The sequence below is a fragment of the Centruroides vittatus genome, unplaced genomic scaffold (assembly GCF_030686945.1).
Source record: "Centruroides vittatus isolate TY-2023 unplaced genomic scaffold, ASM3068694v2 contig_747, whole genome shotgun sequence".
Classification (NCBI taxonomy): domain Eukaryota; kingdom Metazoa; phylum Arthropoda; class Arachnida; order Scorpiones; family Buthidae; genus Centruroides; species Centruroides vittatus.
The window spans coordinates 1,309,178-1,335,265 of record NW_027122483.1 but is presented as its reverse complement, the minus strand read 5'-3'; the positions used below and the strand labels follow the sequence as shown (position 1 = coordinate 1,335,265).

Genomic DNA, 26,088 nt, shown 5'->3' with positions numbered 1-26,088 from the left:
GATGACAAAGCAAATAATGATCAAATCGCTTTATTAGTCAAATGAATTCACAGAGAACAAAATGCCCATCACAGAGACAATTATATACCAATATATTTATGGCGTCTCCTCTCTCGTTCGAACTTCCCATGCAAAATTTTATATATACATACAATCCCAATTAAAACTAAGATAATTATAATTACTATCACTATTACTACTAGAAGGAGGAAGGTAAGGATAGTTAGAAAATGTACCAGTAGCTAGATCTGTGGATCCTGAACTGGGTGAATATTGACGTTGATCACTTCGTGCATGGCGAATGTACAATACGTCAGCATCCAGGGGGGGTACAAAGCAGTTATTAATAAACATGTGCCAAGGCAGTTCCTTGGATCTCTCCGGAATAACTATCTCAATTATTTTCTTGTCTGTGTTCCTACTTGGTCTATGCTGGCCTTTTCTCTCTTTCCCCTCAGCCTTACACACAGTCCTCCAGTCACTCTCGCTTGACCTCTCTCCTCGGTGGCGAAACCAAAAGAGTCTTTCTTTCTCACCTCGTGTATATTGGTAGCTTTGGGCAGGACCCCCTTCCGGTCCCTTTTGTAGAACGGCCAATTAGGACCCACGAATATTACAGCTCCTGTCACATGCCAATAAAGGGTTGAAAACAGAAGAAAGAAGATTTATAGGAAAGAAGAAAGGCATTCTTATTCTATATACAGTACAATTATATACAACAAAATGGCAGACAGCCAGACTAGTTATTTAGCAGCTGTATAAATAAATTACATTCAAACAATCCAAACAATACAATAAAATAAATAATTATCAACAGATTACATTCAAGCTAATTTGTTTCTAATTGTCGAGTTTAACACAAGATAGTAACAAAAGTACGTACCTTTCAGTTAAATTAAATTAGGTTAATGTTACTTATGGTAGCGAACATGGCGGCTCGTCTCTGAAACAGTGGGGACAAACGTACTAACCTAACCTAACCTATTCTAATAATTTGGTTGGCAATAATTATGTAATAGTAATTTATTACAGTACATAACAGCTAGGATAGTAAAAGTAAATAGTGAATAGTGGATTTAAACCAGCAATTGTCAACTTGGATGAGATAATTTCAATAAAAACTTTTAAAAATTTGTTACCTGTTTCAAATTTGTAATGGCATTTGTTACAAATGGTAAAGAAAAAGCAAATTTCTGATTCTGTGCATCTTTCGTCTCAATTTCATGCAACAAATTATCCTTTCTCGAAACTGTTCTCCACCATTCTTCAATCTTTGTAGCTGATATTTCCTGTAGTGACACGAAGAAAACAGTATAAAATATTTATAAATGGAAATACATAAAATCCTAAATGTAGGTTTATTAACAAGTGTCATAAAAGAAGAAAATGTACATTCAGTCATAACAAAATTTGTAACTGTATAAATACTAAAAATTCATAAAAACAGTGTCTTCCAAGACGAATTTTACTATTTTAAATTACTGTAATTATGTTAATTATTATCTGAGAGGTATGCAATATACATCTAATCAATAGAGTAACTGTCAGAGTTTCATTTTCCATCTGCATTCAAACATCTTATCATCTACTACCTCTAGGAAGTGCCATAAACAAAAATGGTAACTTTACAAACTCGGAATCATTCATCACTGTTAAAAATGAGTAATCTGCAGGAGCTATAGAATTGTGGCTGCCGTGGGAGGAGTGATGACAGATTAAAGCATTATTCTAATGCTCTAAAGCATGTAGAGCATAGATAAAATTTGAGTATTGGTCAGATGTGTTCCATGCAACACAAGATGCACACAGTGAGAAGCTGTAATAAGCAAATATGAAACTTGGACAATTTTCCAATATTTTAATGTAATAATTAACATAATTATAATTTACATAATAGCGTTTTTTTTGGAAGACCCCATATATTCTATGATTATAATATTATGTACTAATGTAAGATACTAGGTGGTGATTATTTTTTTCAAACCCTTGCTATCGTGTAGGAACTACAATGACCTTTTATTCCTGCTTACCGTAAGCATGACCAGATCCACAATGAAAATAGCCAGATGATGAGAAATGGAGCTTGACATATCCAAGTCAACATACTTGTGAAAATTTCTAAGCCAATTTAGATTCAAATTTAGATGATAAAGGTACCAGCCCACAACTATGAACTCCCCAGAGTGGCAAGCTGATAATCTTATCATCTCAGTTATCCATCATCAGATAATAATTAATAACTCTATATATGCCAAGCCGATCAGTGGCCGAGCGGTTCTGTCGCTACATACTGGGAGTTCAGTCGCAGGTTCATGCTGCACTTGGACAGGCTGGCCACGTGGAGCTTTCCAGGTTTTCTCCACATTAATAATACCTGAATAGGGGCAAGTTTCCTTTACAAGACCTCCTGGAAGGCATTCTTTCCCCTTGCATAACACCACACTCCAGAGAAGGCAATGGGAAACCACTCTGGGTGTAACTTCACACAGGATACACCATGGCCGTATTATTAACCTGTGCCAGGTGCTCACTGACGTGAGGATGTTCTGATATGGCATGCAGAGAGATATATGCCAATGTATAAATCAACTTTTTGAGCTTTTCTCCAAACTAGGAGGTGACTTACATAGCATTGTAGAGTGATGAACAAACTCAATAGAATTAATAATCATTATGCACCATTTACTGGTACACAATTGTTACTTGTAATTGATGAACTTATTTAGATTATTTAATGTAGAAATGTATGTAATAATAAAAATTTAGTATAAATGAACATATGCTGCTTCTAACAGCTAAATGTAATCAGAAGTGTACTACAGTGTTATACTGTCATATACTGTATACTGTAGTAATACTGTTGTATATTGTTTTGTATAAATTATTAATATTTTACTTGTAATGATTTTTAGTTAGAATTTATCAGTAGATCTTATGTACAATAATGTACTTACCAAGTTAACCAACTGAAATTTTTATTGATTCTAATTTTTATTGATTTAATGTTCAATGTACAGTATGTATCATTGACATACTGTATAAATTGTTTAAAAAGCACTATGATAAATATAACAATAAAAGTAACATGACTTAATTATATATTTTTGCCATAAGCTATTATAAACTATATCCATATTTCAGTTATAACTTACTGCATGTTTGAGAGGTAGACTCATACAATACATCAAAATCAAAATTTTGATTTAGATGTTACTAAGGCTCTAATACTTTCAAGAGCAAAAAAAATGCAGATTATTTCTTATAAAGTTTCTCATTAGCAATAAAAGGAAGTAAAAACATAGCGGGTGTGGCATTAACAGCTTTTTATTTTCGCTAGCACTTTCAATGAACTTATGTTCATCATCTTCAGGTGAATGAAAATTTAAAAATAGAATACAATGTTGTAATGTAAATAGAACACATTAAATTAAAATTAAAAACCATTATGAGCATGCTACAAAATTCAATTATGCTAGATGTTATAATGTCATGCAGTGCATGTGTGGATAGGGCAACCCACATACCAAATTTGGTAGCAAAGGCTCATTTGCAACGATCAGGATAAATTCTCCATCTTTGGAAAATTGGGAATCTATGCTGTACTGTTGGAGAATCCCATTATGGAAATGAACACGAGGTACATTGGAGCCACAACACAAATACTTGCTAGCTGCCTAGCTGAACACCAGGATGACACGGTAAAAGGAAAGCATACCACTGAGCTTCTAAAAAAAATGCTTGAACAGAACTAAAACCATTATGGACTCAAACAATGTTACTCAAATGCTACAATGACCAGAAACTCATGTTTAGGCCTATATGGGAATCTCTCCTTACAACAACTTTAGCCACGCTTGACCTGTCAATGTGTGGGTTGCCCTATATCAGCGTTTCTCAAAGTGGGTGATAATGCCCCCTTGTGGGTGGTGAGTAAATCTAGAGGGGCGCTGGAGACAGGGTTCTGAACAGTGACCAAAGACAAAAGTTGGGGTCACTGACAGCCATTCCCTTTTCTCTGTTAAATGGATAAGAGGAACCATTGTTCTCAACATCTGGAAACCATTAAACATTGCATTTAATGGTTTCCAGATGTTGAGAACAATGTACAGTAAGGGCACAAAGTGTGAGATTCATAGAAAAGTTTTCCTAAGAATGTTTCTAATCCTTTCTCACACAAGAGAAAATGGGTTAGGGGGCGTTGGGTATAACTTTATAGACAAAGGGGGCGGTGAATCGAAAAAGTTTGAGAATCACTGCCCTATATAAACAATTAAATAGTGATATATATCTGCTATCACAGCTTTAACATGGATTTATATCCATGCATGTACTGCATGATGTTACAACATCTAGCATAATCAAATTGTTGCATGCTCATAACAGTTTTTAATTTTAATTTAAATATTTGTTCCATATACATTAAAATATTGTATTCTATTTTTATATTTTCATTCATCTGTAGATAATGAACATAAGTTTGTTAACAGCACTAGCAAAAATAAAAATCTGCTAATGCTGCACTCAGTGTGTTTTTACTTCCTTTTATGTGATATTTGGTGGGAGATTCAAGCTGTATTGTCTCATTAACAATTTATATAAACAAGAAAAGGAGAAAGGAGAGGAAGAAGAAAGTAAAACTGAAAAAAATACAGTCTAATATCTCTAAATTACAGTCTAAATACTGTAAATATTTACTTCAATTTAGAATTAATCTGTTTTGTATTATAGTGACAATCTCCATTATAACAAAAGGAGTATCCAGGAGAAAACCTCAGAAGTGTGAAAGAGGCAATCATAACAAACAATACCAAGAAAATTTAAAAAGAATTTTTTAAGATACTCCAGAATAAGACATAAAATACAAAAATTAATAGATAATTGATATTTTCAGAAATTCCTCGTAAGCAATAACACTCATCAGTGTTGCTCATTGTTGATATTTAAAAAAACCTTTATTAATAAAAACTAACTATCCAAAATAGCATCTTCACTTGTCCTTTTTCACACAAGAAACTAATTACACTGAAGATCAACCTTTTATTTGTGGCTACAATCTCAGTAAATTTGGTTAAGGCGAAATGTCCACTGGTAACTTGATAACATTCAGAACATGAATGTAGCCCTCAGTGTGTTCATACAATTTTAATAAATGTTCTTTAATTAAAGTATAATTTACATCTAGATAATAATAATAATTAATACAAAAATTACCTTTACGTGTAAGCGCGTCAAAATTTTCAGACCTCGTACCCATTTCTGAATCGATTTTGCGGCATTGTAATGTTTTCCTTTCCTGACTAGTTTATTGAAAAATTAAAATAATTATGAAATTTAATATAAATATAATTACCATTTATTTTTAATATTTCTTTAGAAATTTAATAAATATATTTTATATTTTTACACAAGTGTCCATTATGTGTTTTAGCAATTATAATTTAATAATTAAGTGATACATAAATGGCAATGGTGAAAAATCTGGTACCAGTTCCTACTTTTTTTAGTAATTAATTCAAGGTTTTGTTGATTAAATTCAATAAAATTACATAACATTAATACAGGATATTTAATGTAGAGAGAAAACTTCTTTCTATGTTCTGTTCCTGTATTAACATAAAGGAAGTCTCTCTCTCTCTCTCTCTCTTTCTCTATCATAGAAATAAGATTTTAGCCTGCATGGATTTTTATTGTAGAATCCATGAAGAAGAATGTGCAAGAACAAAAATTTAATCTTAAGAGTTTTAAATTTCGAAGTATACAGTTAATTTTTTACATCAAAAATTAAATCAACAAGATGAAATTCTTTACCAAGCAAACTTCTGAAACTGTAATATCCAGTAATTCCAACTAATGCTACAGTAGCAATTGCTTGAGCGCACACAATACTTTTCGAATCCATTATTTATATTTCCAGACTTCAGAAATTTTGCAAATAATCATTATATGAGACAATTAACAATTATTAAAATGTTAACAATACAGCAGTTCTTTGTTGCAGAGTAATATTTTAAATAATTAAATATCTATCTGTTTAAATTATTTAAACAGATATTTAATTATTTATATATACTACAAAAGATTCAGAAACTCTGTTTAAATTTTTTCTATTGAAGAATAACAAATTATTCTTAACCACTCGGCTACCCACCCTTCATCCGAATATGTGTCTTAATTAAAATACTACTTAAGCAAATTTAGTTCTATCTTAAAACTGATAAAAATTAAAATATTTATTACTTATATTCCTTTAATTTTAATGCCATAATAATTATTGATTTGACTGATTTAGCAACACAAGGTACAACACCATTAAGGCTATGTAGCCAAGTAGTTTTTTGATTCTTACACAGCATTGCATTGTAGACTCGATCAGCAATGGAACTGGCCAATATCAATGAGAAACAAAGAACAATGCCTTAATCCTTACCATTTAGCTGGATAGACGAGTGGTTAGGGTAGCAGCCTACCACTCTGGGGACCTGGAATTGAATATGAACAGGAAAAAACTCCAGGAATTTTTCGGGAGGTCTATCCAGATACGTTACAGCCATTTCTCACTACCTGACTGTTCCATTGTATGCCTGGCCAAACCCACAATAAGCTTGCTATAAATAAAAGTGATCTTAATGCTCACAGGGTAGAATTAAAAAAAACTCCTTACTATTTATAGCAAATTACTGTATAAAGATCTGGATTGAATTCAAACCCAATCTCTAGGCAGTAGGTTAATACTACACAGCCATTTAGCTTATTATTTTGCAATAATCTTTTATCCTTTCATTTAATTTCAGTAACAAGCATCTGAAAATAAACTGTTTGCTTAAAGTAATTTTTTATTACAAAAGTAGTTCAAGAGTTCATTTCTTAAATTTAAATATTTGACACCAGTACAAAATCCATACTTTTAAAATGTTATTTTACTGTATATTATTGATCTGAAAAAATGTTTTTAACATTTCACAATGTTCAAATTAATTCATATATATGATATATAATAATTATTGGTTCTTTTAAAGACAATTTATTTTCAAGCCAATTTTAAATATTTAAAACAAAAAGGTAATAAAATTTGCTATTTTCTTTGAAATGGATTCAAATCTGGTCTGGATTCGTATACTTATATGGAAAATACTGATTATAATATTGCTTAATTTCCATCTATGTTGACAATTTTCATTAAAAATCACAAACTATATAATATGCTAACTATGGTTGGACAAATAGCTCACTTGATATAGAACATTACATTAATAAATCAATCAATCATTACTTATATCAACACCTTTGGAAATTTATACTATTTATACTGCATTTTTCTAAATTTATGAATTGTCATTCATAAATTTAGAAAAATGCACTGTAACAATATGCATTATGACTAGTGTCAAGTCTCCATTACAGTCTAGACTAAATCATTAGCTCAATTACACAAAAATATTTTTAGTTTAGCTCAATTACACAAAAATATTTTTAGTTTAGCTCAATTATTACAAATTAGAAAAATCCTATCAAAATTTGAATTGATTCATATATAAGTTTCCTACTACCAACATTTTCAACATTAATTAATAATAAATTTCTGTTCAAGAAGACGGCAATAGTGATACTAAAAAGGTTAACGTATAAAGGCAACAAAGTATTTCAAATAATAGCAAAATTCTTGAAAAGGATAAAGATAAGTGACCTTAGAAAATAAATAGATCTGGGATAGAAGTTACTTTTATACTTTGTTTATATACAGTATTACATAAGCAAATGATCTAAAAATAATTTCTATCCAAACAACATTCATGTATTTCCAGTTATAATTTTCTTACAAATTTAACACTGTCTTTAATCATTCTATGTTAAGTAATCCATGTAATAATGTGATAAATTGTTTTCCACTTGATTATTGTCGTACAATGTTTATTGTTAACTGCTACAGATGGAAAATAGTCAACTACTAGTCACAGTTACAGTCCCAATTTAATAATTAAACTAATACATAACATATTTAGCTCCAACTACTCTTCTGTCTAATTTATGTTAACATTGCCTCACATAATCTATTATCTTAAGCAGAGCAAACATGTCTAGATTTTTATGTAAACTGATTCTACATTTTACTCATTTTTGAGCAATTATGTTTTAAATTTTTATATTGCATACACAAAAGAAGATACATAATTATTTAAGCTTTTCTTTGGTTTTCACTTGCATGAAGTTACTACTTATTATTTTACTAGCGAGGTTGAGGCCGAGTTTTAAACACGAAAACACATACGTCGGACATTTAGTGCCGCTTTCCCATAAGCCTAGAAGTTTGATGACGGCATTTGGAATGTCGAGCACGATTCTACTGATTTTCCAAACACAATTGCCAAACTTCTAGGCTTACAGGAAAGCGGCGCCGAACATCCGACATACTAGTTTTCGCATTTAAAACTTTGGCCTCAACCGCACTATTTCTTATATTAAAATGTTTGGCAAGAATTTTCACAAAAAGTTGAAAATTTAGAAAACAAGAATGTTAGAGTGTAGCCCACTAGTGGCTGAAACCAGCAAACACTGGTAATTGGTTGAAAGTTCATTTTATGCCATAATGTGCTGGCTACACAGAGTTTTAATACACTACCCTCACTAGTAGTACAGGCTTCCCTTGTCAAAATTGTAACACCCAGATACTACAATATGCAGGATGTAAAATTTGATAAAAGTTGTATTCTGAGACATCAGTAGTGATAGTGACAAGTATGAAATGAAAACAGAATTATCAGTTTAATCCATCCTGTTGGTTACATTGTTTTGTGTAATACATAACACTGTATTTAGTGACCACTTATCAGGTGCACATATACCTATAAATTCCTATTGTATGAAGCAACTACGATACAATCGTATGTCATTGTATTAAAACGTGAGACCATCATTTTGTTCTAGTAAATTAGTATTTTTAATGTAAAACAAAAATTGTATAGCATCACACATATTTAATCAATCACTTCGTCAAACCACGTGTACGTAGCCATGTTTACAATAGCCACCTGGAGGCGAAATTTGTTAATAAATTTAGTTTTAATTATATTATATTATAAAAAATTATTTTATAAGTTTTAATAGTTGTAAAATTCTATAATTATAATGTAATATTTTTTCTGCGTAAATAAAAAAATGTGCGATAAAAATTCCGATTTTAATTTTTTTGTAAAATTTAATTCAAGATCCGAGATTATCCAAATTAAGATTTCAATACTTATATTTCTCCATTATCTAAGTTAGAATTTAGAAATGATAATAAAAATTGTAAACTGTAATAAAATGATAGTTACTATTGACGAAGATTGAAATTCCATATATTATTAATTAATTATATCTTGCATTTTAAGGTTTGGTTACATCAACCCGAAACATGGGCGTTGCCGAAGGGAATGCTTCTTACGTGGACTTTATGGAAAACTGGCCCCTATTTACGTGTTACAAACGTAAATATAACCCGGAAAACTCCACATGAAGCCCGCAAACCCACGACCAACTACCAGTGTTCGGTGGTTTGATTAACCCGTACAGATCAGCCCTTCTTTGAAACCTTTACATTCTTTAATCAGCTGTCAAATTTCTCGCTCTTTACATTTGTTTTAATCCTATTTTAGAATATCGAGCTGCAATTTTCAAAAACTATAGACATATAAATTCCCATTGGTGTCCGTTCCCTGTCTGTCCTTCCTTAAGCTCGATAACAGAGTTAGATAGATGACCGGCATGACTCAATTGTTAACAGGAAAAGTATGACGAACAGGAGCAAGACACTACTAATATTGAGAGCATTGTGACGAAAAATTGAAGCCTGGCATTGTCACAATAAATAATTGCTTGTTCTAATATAGAAAAGAGGAGCTAAGGAGCTGTCCTTAACTCCACTTGCTGTGGCTCCTCATCCTCTTATCTAAAGCAGTGTCTCTGCTACTGAATAACAAAATTGAATTTATTGGAAGAGGATGCTTCACGAACTCGATTTATAAGATCTTATTTGATTGGGTGAGATAGAACACATTTTACGTCATTTTTTTTCGAATTTTCATTGTAAATTTGACACTATCCCAACCAATCAAACAGGCCTACAGGCCAATAAATGCCCACATGAAAGCCCGCAAACCTTCCAATCAAACAGGCCTACAGGCCAATAAATTCTATATTGACGATTCAATTATTGCAATTTATTAATTTTTAAACAGAAATTTTAATTAGTGACCATTTTTAATAATTAAAAACATCTTAATAATTGATTTCAGAGCACTTTTATACTCAATAAACGAAGAATATATTGATTCTTTAGTGTTTATTTTATTTTTCTCATAAGTTATTGATTTATCAGAATACAAATAACGCTTACCAAATAATGGTTTATAAAAAATAATTTATAAAGAACGCCAGTGTTTAGTGTAGGCTCGTAAATCTCCTTCCATAAAAACATTTTTTAAAAAAAAAGCTCTTAAAACTTACGCATTAAATTAATTTATGAATAAAAAATAATTCGCAGCCGCAGATTTAACGCATCTACAACTTCATTTAAACTAAAATTATAAATAATTTACGCTCCAAAATATCAGATTTAGTTACATAAATGTGGGCGACAGACTGACGTACCACAAATTCCGAAAAAAAAAGTGTAACCTTTTAGTTTTTTTAGGTCACATTCTTGAATTGATCCTTGGTAATCTTTTGGTAAAAGGAATTTCGTGTTACTGATTTTTCTATGTTCAAAGTCATTTTTTTTTTTTTTTTTAATACTTTCTTCGCAAATTACAGAAATAAAGCTGCATCGTTTTATACACAAATATGTTAATTAACGTATTTAATTAACAATTGTTTACATTGTTAACTCAATTATCTATAAATAAAATAATTTAATCCAGTAAATTGATACTGATTTAATATATATTTTTTTTCCTTCATTTTCTTGAATTATTTTACATATTTTCTCGATTTAGCTCATAAAAATGATAAAATAATAATAATAATAATTAATAGCATTTTTTAAAATTAAATTATTATTTCATTAGTTTATAAATATTAATGGAAATTTAATATAAAATATTTTTTAAATTATTTATTTTTTAATTCATTTATATCAGTAATATGATCCTTTTCCATTAGAAATTTTAATTAAAAAAATATATATATATATAAATTCTTATAAATTTAATTAAAAATTTAAATAATTTATTTACTTTTATTATTATTAAGCTTAAAATTAACAGGTTTATTTATATTATATGAATATTATTTTATTAATTTGTTATTTTATAAAATTCATATAAATAATTATACTTTTAATCTTATAAAAATAGCAATTTATAAGGCCCACATCCCTATGGAAAACTATGGAAAGTCTATGGTGGCACGAGTTGTTGAGTATGGACACCGCTTTTGTATATTCAAATACTATGATTATGTCCTTCTATGACAGTTTTCCTGGCAATTTATCCTATTCCTCGGGCATTGCCAGGTGTAGACTTATTGTAGCCTTTAGCAAATGCGAGAGGCCCTTCCTCCTTCATTAAAAAATAATGAGTAATTGTATAAGCTGAGGCCTTTCTTAACTTCAGGTCCTAACTTTATGCAGAGTGACAAAGAACAGAGCTGTAAATTGGCTCTGTTCTTAGTTATCTTTCCTCTGTCTCTCCTACATTGTATTAGTTCTAGTATACTTATAGCTATATATACTTTGAGTAATTGGGCAATTGTCTGGACCCTCACAATAGGGGCTCCAATACAATCTTTTGTTTAAAAAAATATATATATATATATTTCCTCAAAACATTTCTCGAAGAAAAATGTCTGAAATTAACACTGTGCGTGGGGCCCCTAATTCAAATTTGCCTGGGCCCCATGAAGCTATAACGCGCCATTGTAGGCCTAGTAGAGAAAGAGCCAACAGACCCCGTAGGATTAAGACCTTTCGGACAGAAGTTACGGCCCTCCTATATAATTTGACATCATAATCTAATAAAGTTTCATAGTAGTTATAGAATTATTTAAATTGCAACAGCGGTAAAATTGCTTTATTTTTTCTCAAATTCAGGGCCTTTCGAGAAGCGAATTTCCTGTGCGTATGCCTCGCGTGCTTGATTAGTAATTAGGTACCAAATTATGCAGAGAAGTCACCAAAATTAAATATTCTACGTAAACATTTGAGATAAATTAATCGTTTTCTTCTGTTCCTATGGCATTACGGAGAAAGTTGAGGCCCTATATTTGTGTCAGCTCTCGTAGGACCTAGTATACATACCACGTAGATCCATTTAATTACGTGATTTATTACCGAGAGAAACAATGAATACAACTTTTTCGCGGCTAGTATTTATCTAATAACATCTAATAATAAATGACACATTAAAATGTAATTTCTTTTATGTTTTCCTATAATTGAATAATGATGTACCATTCCTCTCTTCCCTTCTTTCACCTAATCAAATTTAATAATTTAGTCCTGAAAAAGCTCTGAAACTTAAGTACAGTACATTGTATCACGTGTAAAAGTAATCATTTAAGTACTTGGTTTGTACACGTAAACTGATATTTATAATACATTACGCCAGTAACTTGTTCTTTCACAGTAAGAATGAAGTGAGAAGATAAATAATGAAATTTAAATGAAGTTTGAAGTAAAAAAGAGGAAATTTGGATTACGATGAGGAGTAAGGAGGATGAGGAAAGGAAGAGCAAAGGGGAGGAAGGGAAGAGGAAAGTAGAAAAGATGAAGAAAAGGGAGAGGAAAGAGAAGGGAAAGAAGAAAAGAAAGAAGAAAAGAGAATGGGGAAAAAGAAAACGGGTAGGAAAAGAGAATGGGGAAGAAAAGGGAGAGTAAAAGAGAAGGGGTAAGAAAGAAAGGGGCGAGAAAAGGGAGAGGAAAGAGAAGGGGGAAGAAGAAAAGGGAAAGGAAAGAGAAAGGAGAAGAAGAAAACGGAAAGAAAAAGAGAAATGGGAGAGAAAAAAAGAGAGAGGAAAAGAGAAGGGGGAAAAAGAAAACGGAAAGGGGAAAATAGAAGAGGGGAGAAAAAAAGGGAGAGGAAAAGAGAAGGGGGAAGAAGGAAAGGGGCGAGAAAAGGGAGAGGAAAAAGAAGGGGAAGAAGAAAAGAGAAAAGAAAGAGAAGGGGGAAGAAGAAAACGGAAAGGAAAAGAGAAGAGGGGAGAAAAAAGGGGAGAGGAAAAGAGAAGGGGGAAGAAGGAAAGGGGCGAGAAAAGGGAGAGGAAAAAGAAGGGGAAGAAGAAAAGAGAAAAGAAAGAGAAGGGGGAAGAAGAAAACGGAAAGGAAAAGAGAAGAGGGGAGAAAAAAAGGGGAGAGGAAAAGAGAAGGGGGAAGAAGGAAAGGGGCGAGAAAAGGGAGAGGAAAGAGAAGGGGGAAGAAGAAAAGGGAAAGGAAAGAGAAAGGAGAAGAAGAAAACGGAAAGGAAAAGAGAAAAGGGGAGAAAAAAAGGGAGAGGAAAAGAGAAGGGAGAAGAAGAAAAGGGGCGAGAAAAGGGAGGAGAAAAGAGGAAGGAGGAAGGAGAAAAGAGGAGGAAGAAGGAAAGAAGAGTATATTAATATAAGTTATATTCTTTAATTATTTATTATTATTATTATTATTATTACTGAGAGCTCGCTGGAGGGTTGCAGAAAGGAAGCGATTGACAGAATAACAAAGGGGATAACGATGATCCTAAGTAGATAGATTTTTTATTAAATATATATAATTTTCTCTTTTAACTATGCAAAATTTTTCTCAATATTATAATTTATATTATCTAAATTAATCCTTAGATTACTGCTTAATATTAGTTTCAATGTTATTTGTTAACCGTCGTTTATTAATTAAAAATATTTTAAAAAATGACTCATTAGTACGTAAAATAAAATAAAATTATTGCTAATAAAAAAAATAATAATAAATTATTTAAATATATTTTAGTACTATTTATTAATTATAAATAAAATTATTTTGTGTTAAAAATAAATTATATTTTAGAAATATATAAATATAGAATCATCAGCAGGATGTTTTTAATAGAAGATATCATCTCAGAATGGGGATGAATCATGTAATTATTGAAATGTCAGCAGCCAGGTGTTGGCTGTTTAACACGATCATAAACTGAGTCGTTGCTATTAATAGACATGGAGGCTATTAAGCCCATTAGTTCTTCACAAAACGGAGATTATCTTTCCTATCTTTCCTTCATATTATATTAAAAATGATAATACAAATGGCTCTCCTAGTATTATTGGTAATGACCTCACGTTATTGAAGTTACTAACATCGAATCGTGATTATTATTAATTGTAACGAATTTTTACAAAAAATATCCTCAATTTTACACCGTTAAATATTATTTAAAACGTAAAATTAAGTTTAAAAATTCAATTAAATTTAAAAAAAAAAGGGGAGATTTAATGTGGGTGGGAGTTGATACTTTCAACGCTTCTTTTGAGGATAAACGAGTGTTTTTTTAAGTGTTATAATTTAAAATCGTAAGTTTTTATAGTGTTAAATGATTTATTAATTTGTTTTATACTTTAAAAAATGATTTCTAATGTTTATTTTCTCGAGATTTATTTATTTAATTAGAGATTTATCATCATAATTCGCAAAGTTCCCTTTATACTTTCATCAGTTTCCTACACTCCTTTTAATGATATTTCCTTTTTTCTGAAAAGATATTTTCTCAATAATTCACTATAATTCTCTTCCATTATGCAGAAATTAACTGAGTTTAATTTTAAGCTAATTAAACTTAATTAATTCGCTAAAAATCTACTTTAATTGTTAATAATCTTCAAGCTTATAAATTAAAAAAAATTGACTATTTTAAATGTTAAAATACTTTAAAAATCAATTTTATTTAAAGAAAATTGATTAATTATGATTAAAAATAATATTATTTTGCATAAAATAGCTTAAATTTTCATAAATATTCCATTATAAGATCTCAATTTGTGAAAGAATGTAAGATTTGAAAGGCTAATTTTAAAACTATATCACGATCGATACAGGAGAATGTTTACTGTATAATTATAAATTCCAGGTTATAATTTTAAAAATATTTTTTATATATTACTATAATTAAATTATCGTTAAAAATCTTACGTTAAATTTACTATAAAACATTAAACAAGCCATTAAAAAAGAACGTATAAACCTTTGCCAAGTTTAAATGAAAGAAAAAAATTGATTCAACAAGTAAAATATATATATATATATATTTTACTAAAATTTAATAATTTTCCCTTAGAAATCCATCAGAAATATAGAAAATATTCTCCCCTCTTTCAATTCCATCAAGTTATTGATTGATAAGTCGTGTGTGTCTGTCCGAATCACTTTCATTATTTATTCAATATTTCATTAAATATAGATATTTCTAGTAATTGTATTTTATTTATATTCATTATATTAAACGAATTAATATTACAATAAGTTAATTCGATTAATAAATCGCGATGAAATTGAATTTATTTTGTGTTTAACCTCTAAACAACGGCCACTTTCTCGGGAACATTTCGTTTTTTAATAGACACACGGGATAACCTCTAAAGAACGGCCATTTCTAAACGACGACGATGTTTCTATTAGTGGTCGTTGTTCAGAGGTTTGATTATATATATATATATATTTATTTATAATATTTAAAATTAATTCTTTTAACCTGCTTTACAAGTAAATCTTCTTTATCACGAGTCGTTTCTTAGTAAATTCTGAAGTATTTCCTCTTTATAGTCTCATTTTCGAGCTATTTTCCTTTTATCCTATCATTTTTTACGTTATTTTTTTCTTTATATTAAATAAATTTACTTGTAAGTTAGAAGACAGGCAATTTCTAAAGCTAGTTCCTTCTTTATAAAGTGAAACCTGCCTTAAACGAACCATAAAACAGAATATAAATCTCGGAACAAAACGATTCTCTGTGCAAAATACCATTATAGGCCTGAAACCTGTCTAACGCGGACTTTTCTCGTGGGTGGTCTTTCGGGCCCCGTCATCCCCATTGCGGGCATGGCCGAATCCTTAATGAGTACGATAAAAAAAATGCCCTCTTAGGACCCGAAGAACTAAAACTGAAGACTTTTGGGTACCAATTGCGTAACATAACTTGAGTAAGGCGGAATTTTTCGGCGTAACAGGTGCTAAATTCAAAATCAATGCTGTAACTTGTAGATTAGAATCATGGGGATGAGGAGAATTACACCGTAACGTGTACTTTTATTGTGTAAAAAAATAGATGTTCTCAAGTTAATTAATACAAACATTAACCTCTACAAAACGGAATATTTAGGAGGGTCCGTTTAAAACAGGTTCTGTTATATTAACACTCTATAATTGTATATTTTTCGTAATATTATTATATTAAATGAGTCTAGTAGTGCTCTGAGAGGTAGGTAACACTGTATATTAATGGCTCGTAAAATAGTCATTCAGCATTATTCTAAAACAATATATGGGTTTATTTAATTAATTATTAAGTGAAGTGTCCGTCCTACAAGTGACTTATTGAACGTTTTTTCTTAGGGAATAAAAAGTAAAATCTGGCAATTTTCCTGTTAATTATGATTTTTAATTGGATTTCTGATTGATTATAATTATGTTCATACTTCTTTTTCTCAAGTTAACCTTCAATTTCACTTGAAAGTGAGGTGTTTTTTAGTAATTAAACGTAATACAGTAAAACCTGTTTAAAACGAAACCTCAATAAAACGGTAACCTGCCTAAAGGGGACGAATTCTTCGAAACGCTTCTGTTTTTTTAAACGAAAAAAATCTCTGCGTTCTGAAGAATTCTTCCCTTTTAGGCAGGTTTCCGTTCTGTTTTTAACCGGTTTTACTGTATTTTTAAAATTTTATAGTGATTAATAAGGCCCTTTTTGATTTATTATAAAAGGTTTTCCTTTAATATACTTGAAAACAATTAAAGGTAGTTTACTGTAAAATTTTAAAAATGTATTATGCATTCGGTATTGCGTGTAATACAGCATTTGTGATTTAATTAAGTAGATCTGTAATAAAGGATTGAAGAGAGGAGGAAGGCCCCAAATGTATTTGCTTGTATAATAAAGTTGGCATAGTCAATTAATGATGTGTTTCCTGTGTGTTTAGTTCTTTTCAGCGAAATTTATGTTTATGACTAAAGATTGTTATTGCTATATTTATTGCTATATTTCCAAAATTATTTTTTTGTTTCTCTGTCTGAAAGTAAATTTTGTTTGTTCCTTTGTGTCAAAGAAAATTCTTTGTTTTGTTCCTTTTGAAAGAAATTTTTTGTTTTTGTTGCTTTGTGTCAAAGAAAATTCCTTGTTTTGTTGCTTTGTGTCAAAGAAAATTCCTTGTTTTGTTGCTTTGTGTCGAAGAAAATTCCTTGTTTTGTTGCTTTGTGTCAAAGAAAATTCCTTGTTTTGTTGCTTTGTGTCAAGGAAAATTCCTTGTTTTGTTGCTTTGTGTCAAGGAAAATTCCTTGTTTTGTTGCTTTGTGTCAAAGAAAATTCCTTGTTTTGTTGCTTTGTGTCGAAGAAAATTCCTTGTTTTGTTGCTTTGTGTCAAAGAAAATTCCTTGTTTTGTTGCTTTGTGTCAAAGAAAATTTTTTGTTTTGTTGCTTTGTGTCAAAGAAAATTCCTTGTTTTGTTGCTTTGTCTTAAAAATAGTTTGAACTTTATAATACATAAAAGAATATAGAGATAAAACAAAAGTAATCAATAAAACAAAAATAATTATTTTGGAAATATAACAATAACAAAATGTCGACAACAATCAAATCAAACCAATTAAATTAACAACAATTTAATTAAATTACTCTCTACAGAAGAAATATTAGGAACAAACATTTTAACAGAGCAATTTTGGAAATACAACAATGAAAAACATCAATGAGTGAATGAGTTAGATGTTAATTTAATTTACATTTTTCATTGTTATATTTCCAAAATTATACTTTTTTTTTTTAATTTTAAATTTTTAATTTTTAAACTTACCCTTCACAAAAATGAATGAATAGAAGCATTTTAATTGTTAATTAATTGTCATATTTACCATTATTTTTACAGAATTATGTTTTATTTTTGGAAACAAAATATAACAGAAATTTTTTTAAATAATTAAAATAAAAATATTTTAATTATTGTTTGATGTGTTCTTTATTATAATTATTACATACAATATTTTTTAATTAATTAAAAAAAATACTGAATGAATTATTATTTTTTATTAACGTTTTAAGAATTTTTCATTTTTATTTTTATTAACAAATGTCTTTTTGTTTCTAAGAATTGTTTTTTTTTTTCAGAAATGTGTGAAGAAAATATGTTAATTAACACTTTTACACTGTTAATTTTAGAAATTTGTGGTGTTTCTTGTATCTAAAAATAGATCTTTTCCAGAAAAAAACCCTGAAAATGAAGTGTTTTTTATTGTTTATTGTTTATTGTTTATGAATGGATTCTTGCGGGGAAAAAACCCTGAAAATGAAGGCATTTTTATTGTTTTTACTTGGGAATTTTTACACACTGGTGATGCTTTAGTCCGAGAAAAATGCCGGAATTTTTACTATTAACAACTTTAATTTTTTATTTTACTGTGTAAAATTATAATACTTTAATTAGTTTTGCTTCGAATTATTATTAAAAATGACGTTTTATATTCAAAAACTACTCGTAAATAAAAGAATTCTTACTGTTTTCCTTTTATAGTTTTCATTGTTATTTTTAGAAAACGAAGGGAGTTTTATTTCTAAAATTATTATTATTATTTTTTCCGTTAAACATGTAAATAAAACTATTTTAATTAAATATTTTATTATATTTATTGTTTGAAAAGTGATATTTTTAGTTCCAAAAATGCAAAATTTGCAAAGAAACACGTGCCAATGAAAGCAGTTTTATTGTTTTTTTTTTTTTAAATATTTTCTGTGTTATTTTTAGAAAATTGTGCCTTTTCTCAAATAACAACAATAACATCAGCTAAGGTCTCACGTTTTGAGTCTATATAGTAGCTTAGGGCCTTCGCGATTTGAGTCTATATAGTAGCTTAGGGCCTTTGCGATTTGAGTCTATATAGTAGCTTAGGGCCTTCGCGATTTGAGTCTATATAGTAGCTTAAGGCCTTCACGTTTTGAGTCTATATAGTAGCTTAGGGCCTTTGCGATTTGAGTCTATATAGTAGCTTAAGGCCTTCGCGATTTGAGTCTATATAGTAGCTTAGGGCCTTCACGTTTTGAGTCTATATAGTAGCTTAGGGCCTTTGTGATTTGAGTCTATATAGTAGCTTAGGGCCTTTGTGATTTGAGTCTATATAGTAGCTTAGGGCCTTTACGTTTTGAGTATATATAGTAGGTTAGGGCCTTCGCGATTTGAGTCTATACAGTAGCTTAGGGCCTTCATGTTTCGAGTCGATATAGCTTAAGTTTCTAATGCTGTGTGTCTATACAGCTTAGATCCTCACTTTATGAGTCAATATAGCTTAGGGCCTCATATTTTCACACATTTGGTGGCGGGCAAACCCCTGTTATATATTAAAGTTTACACCCACAACAAATCTGCCTGAAAATTCCTCACTGAAATATTATAATTTTCACACACAAAAACAATAAATAAACCCACCCAAACAACAACAGAAATACCGATAAAAAATGCATTTTTTAATGATTAAAATTTAATTGTAATTAGAATTAATTACGATTAAACTCTGATGACAAATTCTCAATAGAATGCCAATATTTTTAAACAACAACAATAATAATAATAATAGGGGGAAATATCCCATTTAAAAATGCATTTTTTTTAAATGTTAAAACTTAATTATAATTAAATTTAATTATATTTAAGTTTAATTATAATTAAACAAAGTTAATAAGTATTGGAGTAAGCAAGATTTAAGTAAAAATAATCCAACTGAAGCTTAACACATGTTTGTGGAATGTGGAAAACACGTTTAAAATTGGATGTGATGCAATGGCAAAATGTTATCTATGCTTATATTTAGCATAACAATTTCACTCGAAATCCCCCAAAAATAGACCCAAAAATTAGGTTTAAAATAATTTTTATTATATTCTCAATAACATATAATTTGAAAAGCATTAAATATACATTAAAATGTGCCCCTTTTTTAAAATATAAAATAGAGCATCATTTATCATTATTATTTTTGATTTTTTCTAAATATAGATGAATATATGTATATATATATCTATATATTATTTATTTAAATAATTATATACAGTAAAACCTGCGTAAGACGGACAGAATATCTCTTGGTTTGACAGTTTTTTTTTGAACGGATTATTCTCAAACAAGAAAATCGCTGCTTCCGCCTTAGACAGGTTCCGTCTTAGGCAGGTTTTGCCGTATTTAACAACATTTCACAATAAATATTCCAGACAAATGATGATACAGAATTTTATTATTAATTTTTTTTCTTTTTAAACGTTTTTAATTTAGAAAATGAACATACAACAACACCACACACATGTATAGCATTTAAATTTCATTCTGTTATGTGCATAGTCAACATATATGACTTAATACTGGCATAGTCTGGAATGGCATCTAAAAATCTTCATTTTTTCTCTTGTTTTTTTAAAAGATAATAAATTAATTTATGCATAAATTCGATTAAAATACACATATATATCTCATTTCTTAATAAAAACACCTTCAAATGGGAGTATACAAACATGCTTCACATTAAAATATCCCTAATTAAAACACATGAGCTGTTTATTATAAATGATTTATCACTAAGAATCCTGAAAATTTTCTACACATCAAATCTACTAATTATTATTATTATTATTATTATTATATTGTCGATTTTCGGATTTTCTTTCTATTAATTTCTGCTTGTATTTTTGTAAAATTGGACGTTAATTTTTACTAAAAAGCACTTTACAAATACTCAGGACTGTATACAAGTATGCCTAATTATACATTTATTAATTATTTAATTAGTTTACTTAATTATTTTCCTACGTCACACCAATTCTGAGTGTGTTTTTTTTTTTCTTATTTTCTCTCTTTAATAATAAAATGTCGTAAATACTGTGATAGGTTTTATGTCTTACTAATTTATGTATTTTTTTTTTATACTAATTTTCTCGTCTCGTTTGTGTATTATTATTATTTTCTATTTTCTATATTGTATACTGTTCTACGTAGTTTATTCAATGTACTATTAATGTATAATATACTATTATAGATACTGTTGCGATGCTGCAAAAATTAATGAAGTTTTACAGGGAGTTTTTCCCGTTAATTCCTCCTTATAAACAATTGTTTAATTAAAATGAAGTGTAGAAAGTAAGGGAAAAATGGGAGATATTATTACACAAAACAATTGCACGCTCCCCTAATATAAAATGCCTCTTTAAGTACTGTAGAGTCCCGATTAAACGAGGTTCCCCGCCTTATCCAAGGCGAGTTGTGTGTACTGGAATAGTATTTTTGCCAATAAAGACAAAGCACAGCAGCTCGTTTCAAGTGTCTTGGGGTGTAGGGGTGTAGAAATTTTTAAAGAAGAATTTACTCGGATGATTTCACACGGCGATAAAATATTTTAAAAATATATTAAAGAAGTTCTTTTAATTGTAATCGTCGTAAATGCTTAATATTCTTGTACTTTATGGTTACTTTGTATCAAACATATTCCGTGTTATCCGAGTTTCTGATGAGGCAAGATACGAATTAACATAGACAATTGTACATAAATACAGTAAAATGGCGTATTAAAAAGTGTACTTTAGCTCTCTTCGATTCAACTGTACTAATTCAAGAGCACTAAAGCTCTTGAATTTGTACAGTTAGAACGTATTGAATAGCAAAAAGTGAAAAAAAGGTGAAGAAAAATTTGTATAAATGAATGAGGAATCGCTAAAACTTCATTAATTTCCAGCAATTAATACCTTTTCTAACGTTACCTAAGCGTAAGTAAACATATTAATAAGCAATTTAGCCTAATAAATGCATTAATTTCTTTAATTATTTAATTAAAGAATATCCAAAAATCGGCAGGATTTAATGATATTTAAAGACGGCAATTAGGCTTTATGGGATTATTATTATTATTATTATTATTTATTTTTTAAATTAGGCACAAGCCGGCGCAAGGATCACAGAATGAAATTAATGGCTTCTCTTTTTTTTGTGTTGGATAGACATTAAAAATGGAGAATAAGCACTCTGTTCCTCACCCTTCCCACCATTAGAATCTATACAACAAAGTTTAGAACATGTTAACAGATATAGTAACTTATATATATATATATGTGTTTATAACAAGTACATCGTTAACCATTCGTTTGACATTCCACTTGACATATTTGAGCAATCGAATATTGCAATTATTTTTAGTACAACTGTACATTTTACTGTACATAATCATAAGATAATCGTTATATTTTTTTTAAGTACAAACAAACTCTTGGTATATATACCTACACAACAGAGCTGGGGGTGCTTTACTCATACGTAACATACAATACGAAGGATTATACATTATAAATGATTATAAAAATATCTTAAAAGGTATGTACAATACGTAAAGATGTTGATATGTTTAATATAAAATATATTTGAATGAATTAAATATTGTTATTTTTGATTTTTTCCTGTCTGTATTAAACTCATTCCATTTAATTTTCGCCGCACGAAACTGAAACTATAGGTTAAATTTACGTGTTTAATTAATAAATTATCTTATATATTTATTAATTAACGCTTAAATTATTCAAATAAAACGTAATTTTTGGTATAAATTTACAGATTATTGCATTTTTCGATCGCTGGAAACGTCTCTCTTACACGTATAAATTTATGTAAATTTAACATTAACAATTGAAAATTATAATTGTTTACTGTTATATCGAATTTTTCTCACTTGTATAATTATTTATCCATCGATCTATAACTAAAAATTAATAATTTATAAGGTATATTTTTCAAGAACAAAGACAATTTATACACATACTCAACTTGAGCCTTATGATTGTCTATATTAAATTATACAAACAGATAACAGAAATTTATAACTTTTATATATATATATATATATGTATAGATATATGTATAATATATAATATATTAATTATTGCAAACTTCACATTATAATAATGAAATATCCCACCTTTTAAACACTTGAAAGCACGTATTTACATGATTTCTTTTAGAAGAAAAATTCAAACAAATTGATAAATTTTATATGCAATTGTTATACTAAATTATTTAACTGTACATTTTTAATCGTTTTTTTTTTTTACATACAATCTGCATTTACATCGTCTACGTTCCTGAGACTAAATTTTTTTTAGAGTTTCCTAGCCTTTATTTTCCATTATTTTCGTTACTAAAGTCTATAATAGCCTTTAATGATTGATAGAGATAGGGACCAAAGCAAAATATCATTTCTTATGGTTAAAGAAGGAACTGAATTGCATGCTTCACTCTCGCAAAAGCACATAGTGCCTTTACCTTCGCTTTCTTTCATGCAAACGTGATCGACAAGAAACAGGTTGATTTGTAAATTTGATGTACAGGTCCTCCTGATTGCTTCCTGTTCTGTAAGAGAAAATTGTTTAAATATATACGTATTTTTTAAATTTACCTTTAAAAAAATAGGGTTTTTATTTACATTAAAATGTGCAAAAATTTCAAAAAAATTGATTATGTTTGCATTAAACTCTCCAAAAAAATTGGATTTTTCAGCCAAAAAAACTGAATCCAGACAGGGAAAATTAACTGTAGACGAATGTAAACAAAGCTGCGTGATGATTTTTGTAGAAACGGTCACGAAAATACAATAAATAAAACATGAATTCCATAATAATTACACAAAGTAATTTAATTTTCTAGCAAAAGAATTGCTACTTTTCACCAAAAAAAAAAAAACACAATTTATTCAATACACGAAAATCCAATTTTGATAATTAAAAAAGTTTAATGTAGAGCCCTTTTATCAGATATATAATTAATTGAGTTAATATTATATGATTTTCAGGAATAAAAACATAAAAAATAAAAAATAAAATAGAATAGAATGAAAGTTGAAAGAACTCGACTCACTTGTGGCATTTTGTATCCATAATTTATTCATTTTACTTCTTGAATTATTAAGTGAAAACTATCGTAAAAAGTTTATTAATCATTCGCAATTTCTTTTTTTTAATACGAATGTTTTTTTACATTTCTTAAGTTTATTAACATTTATACGATTATTATTATACGAAAATGGAATTTTAATATAAAGATTGGGGTATAAAATGGTGTCTTAGTACAAAGATTAAACTGTAAATTGCGGTCTTGACGTAACAATCAGGCTCGTAATGTAAAAATTGGGCTATAAAATGGGGTCTTAATATAAATCGTGGGCTGTAAAATACGGTCTTAATATAAAGAGCGAGCTAGAAATTGTGCACTCAACATAAAGATCAGGCTATAAATTGGGGTCTTATATATAAAGGATGAACCGTAAAATGGGGTCTTAGTACAAAAATTGGGCTGTAAATTGCGGTCTTGACGTGACAATCAGGCTCGTAATGTAAAAATTGGGCTATAAATGGGGTCTTAATATAAATCGTGGGCTGTAAAATAGGGTCTTAATATAAAGAGCGAGCTAGAAATTGTGCACTCAACATAAAGATCAGGCTATAAATTGGGGTTTTATATATAAAGGATAAACCGTAAAATGGGGTTTTAGTACAAAGATTGGGCTGTAAATTGCGGTCTTGACGTGACAATAAGGCTCGTAATGTAAAAATTGGGCTATAAAATGGGGTCTTAATATAAATGGCGGGCTGTAAAATAGGGTCTTAATATAAAGAGCGAGCTAGAAATTGTGCACTCAACATAAAGATCAGGCTATAAATTGGGGTCTTATATATAAAGGATAAACCGTAAAATGGGGTTTTAGTACAAAGATTGGGCTGTAAATTGCGGTCTTGACGTGACAATAAGGCTCGTAATGTAAAAATTGGGCTATAAAATGGGGTCTTAATATAAATGGCGAGCTGTAAAATAGGGTCTTAATATAAAGAGCAAGCTAGAAATTGTGCACTCAACATAAAGATCAGGCTATAAATTGGGGTCTTATATATAAAGGATGAACCGTAAAATGGGGTCTTAGTACAAAAATTGGGCTGTAAATTGCGGTCTTGACGTGACAATCAGGCTCGTAATGTAAAAATTGGGCTATAAATGGGGTCTTAATATAAATCGTGGGCTGTAAAATAGGGTCTTAATATAAAGAGCGAGCTAGAAATTGTGCACTCAACATAAAGATCAGGCTATAAATTGGGGTTTTATATATAAAGGATAAACCGTAAAATGGGGTTTTAGTACAAAGATTGGGCTGTAAATTGCGGTCTTGACGTGACAATAAGGCTCGTAATGTAAAAATTGGGCTATAAAATGGGGTCTTAATATAAATGGCGAGCTGTAAAATAGGGTCTTAATATAAAGAGCAAGCTAGAAATTGTGCACTCAACATAAAGATCAGGCTATAAATTGGGGTCTTATATATAAAGGATGAACCGTAAAATGGGGTCTTAGTACAAAAATTGGGCTGTAAATTGCGGTCTTGACGTGACAATCAGGCTCGTAATGTAAAAATTGGGCTATAAATGGGGTCTTAATATAAATCGTGGGCTGTAAAATAGGGTCTTAATATAAAGAGCGAGCTAGAAATTGTGCACTCAACATAAAGATCAGGCTATAAATTGGGGTTTTATATATAAAGGATAAACCGTAAAATGGGGTTTTAGTACAAAGATTGGGCTGTAAATTGCGGTCTTGACGTGACAATAAGGCTCGTAATGTAAAAATTGGGCTATAAAATGGGGTCTTAATATAAATGGCGAGCTGTAAAATAGGGTCTTAATATAAAGAGCAAGCTAGAAATTGTGCACTCAACATAAAGATCAGGCTATAAATTGGGGTCTTATATATAAAGGATGAACCGTAAAATGGGGTCTTAGTACAAAAATTGGGCTGTAAATTGCGGTCTTGACGTGACAATCAGGCTCGTAATGTAAAAATTGGGCTATAAATGGGGTCTTAATATAAATCGTGGGCTGTAAAATAGGGTCTTAATATAAA

The 26,088-nt window shown here is 29.6% G+C and overlaps 1 protein-coding gene across 1 annotated transcript in view; it reads right to left on the bottom strand.

The window, feature by feature from the left end:
- LOC136981168 (uncharacterized) overlaps window positions 1-26,088 on the bottom strand; it is a 46,505-nt gene that overhangs the window by 14,816 nt on the left and 5,601 nt on the right. Inside the window, exons 4-6 of the mRNA XM_067277445.1 lie at window positions 23,467-23,553; window positions 5,212-5,297; window positions 1,140-1,289 (exon numbers count right to left, since the gene is read on the bottom strand). Coding sequence (XP_067133546.1) covers window positions 1,140-1,289; window positions 5,212-5,297; window positions 23,467-23,553 — 323 coding nt within the window. The remainder of the gene's footprint in view (window positions 1-1,139; window positions 1,290-5,211; window positions 5,298-23,466; window positions 23,554-26,088) is intronic.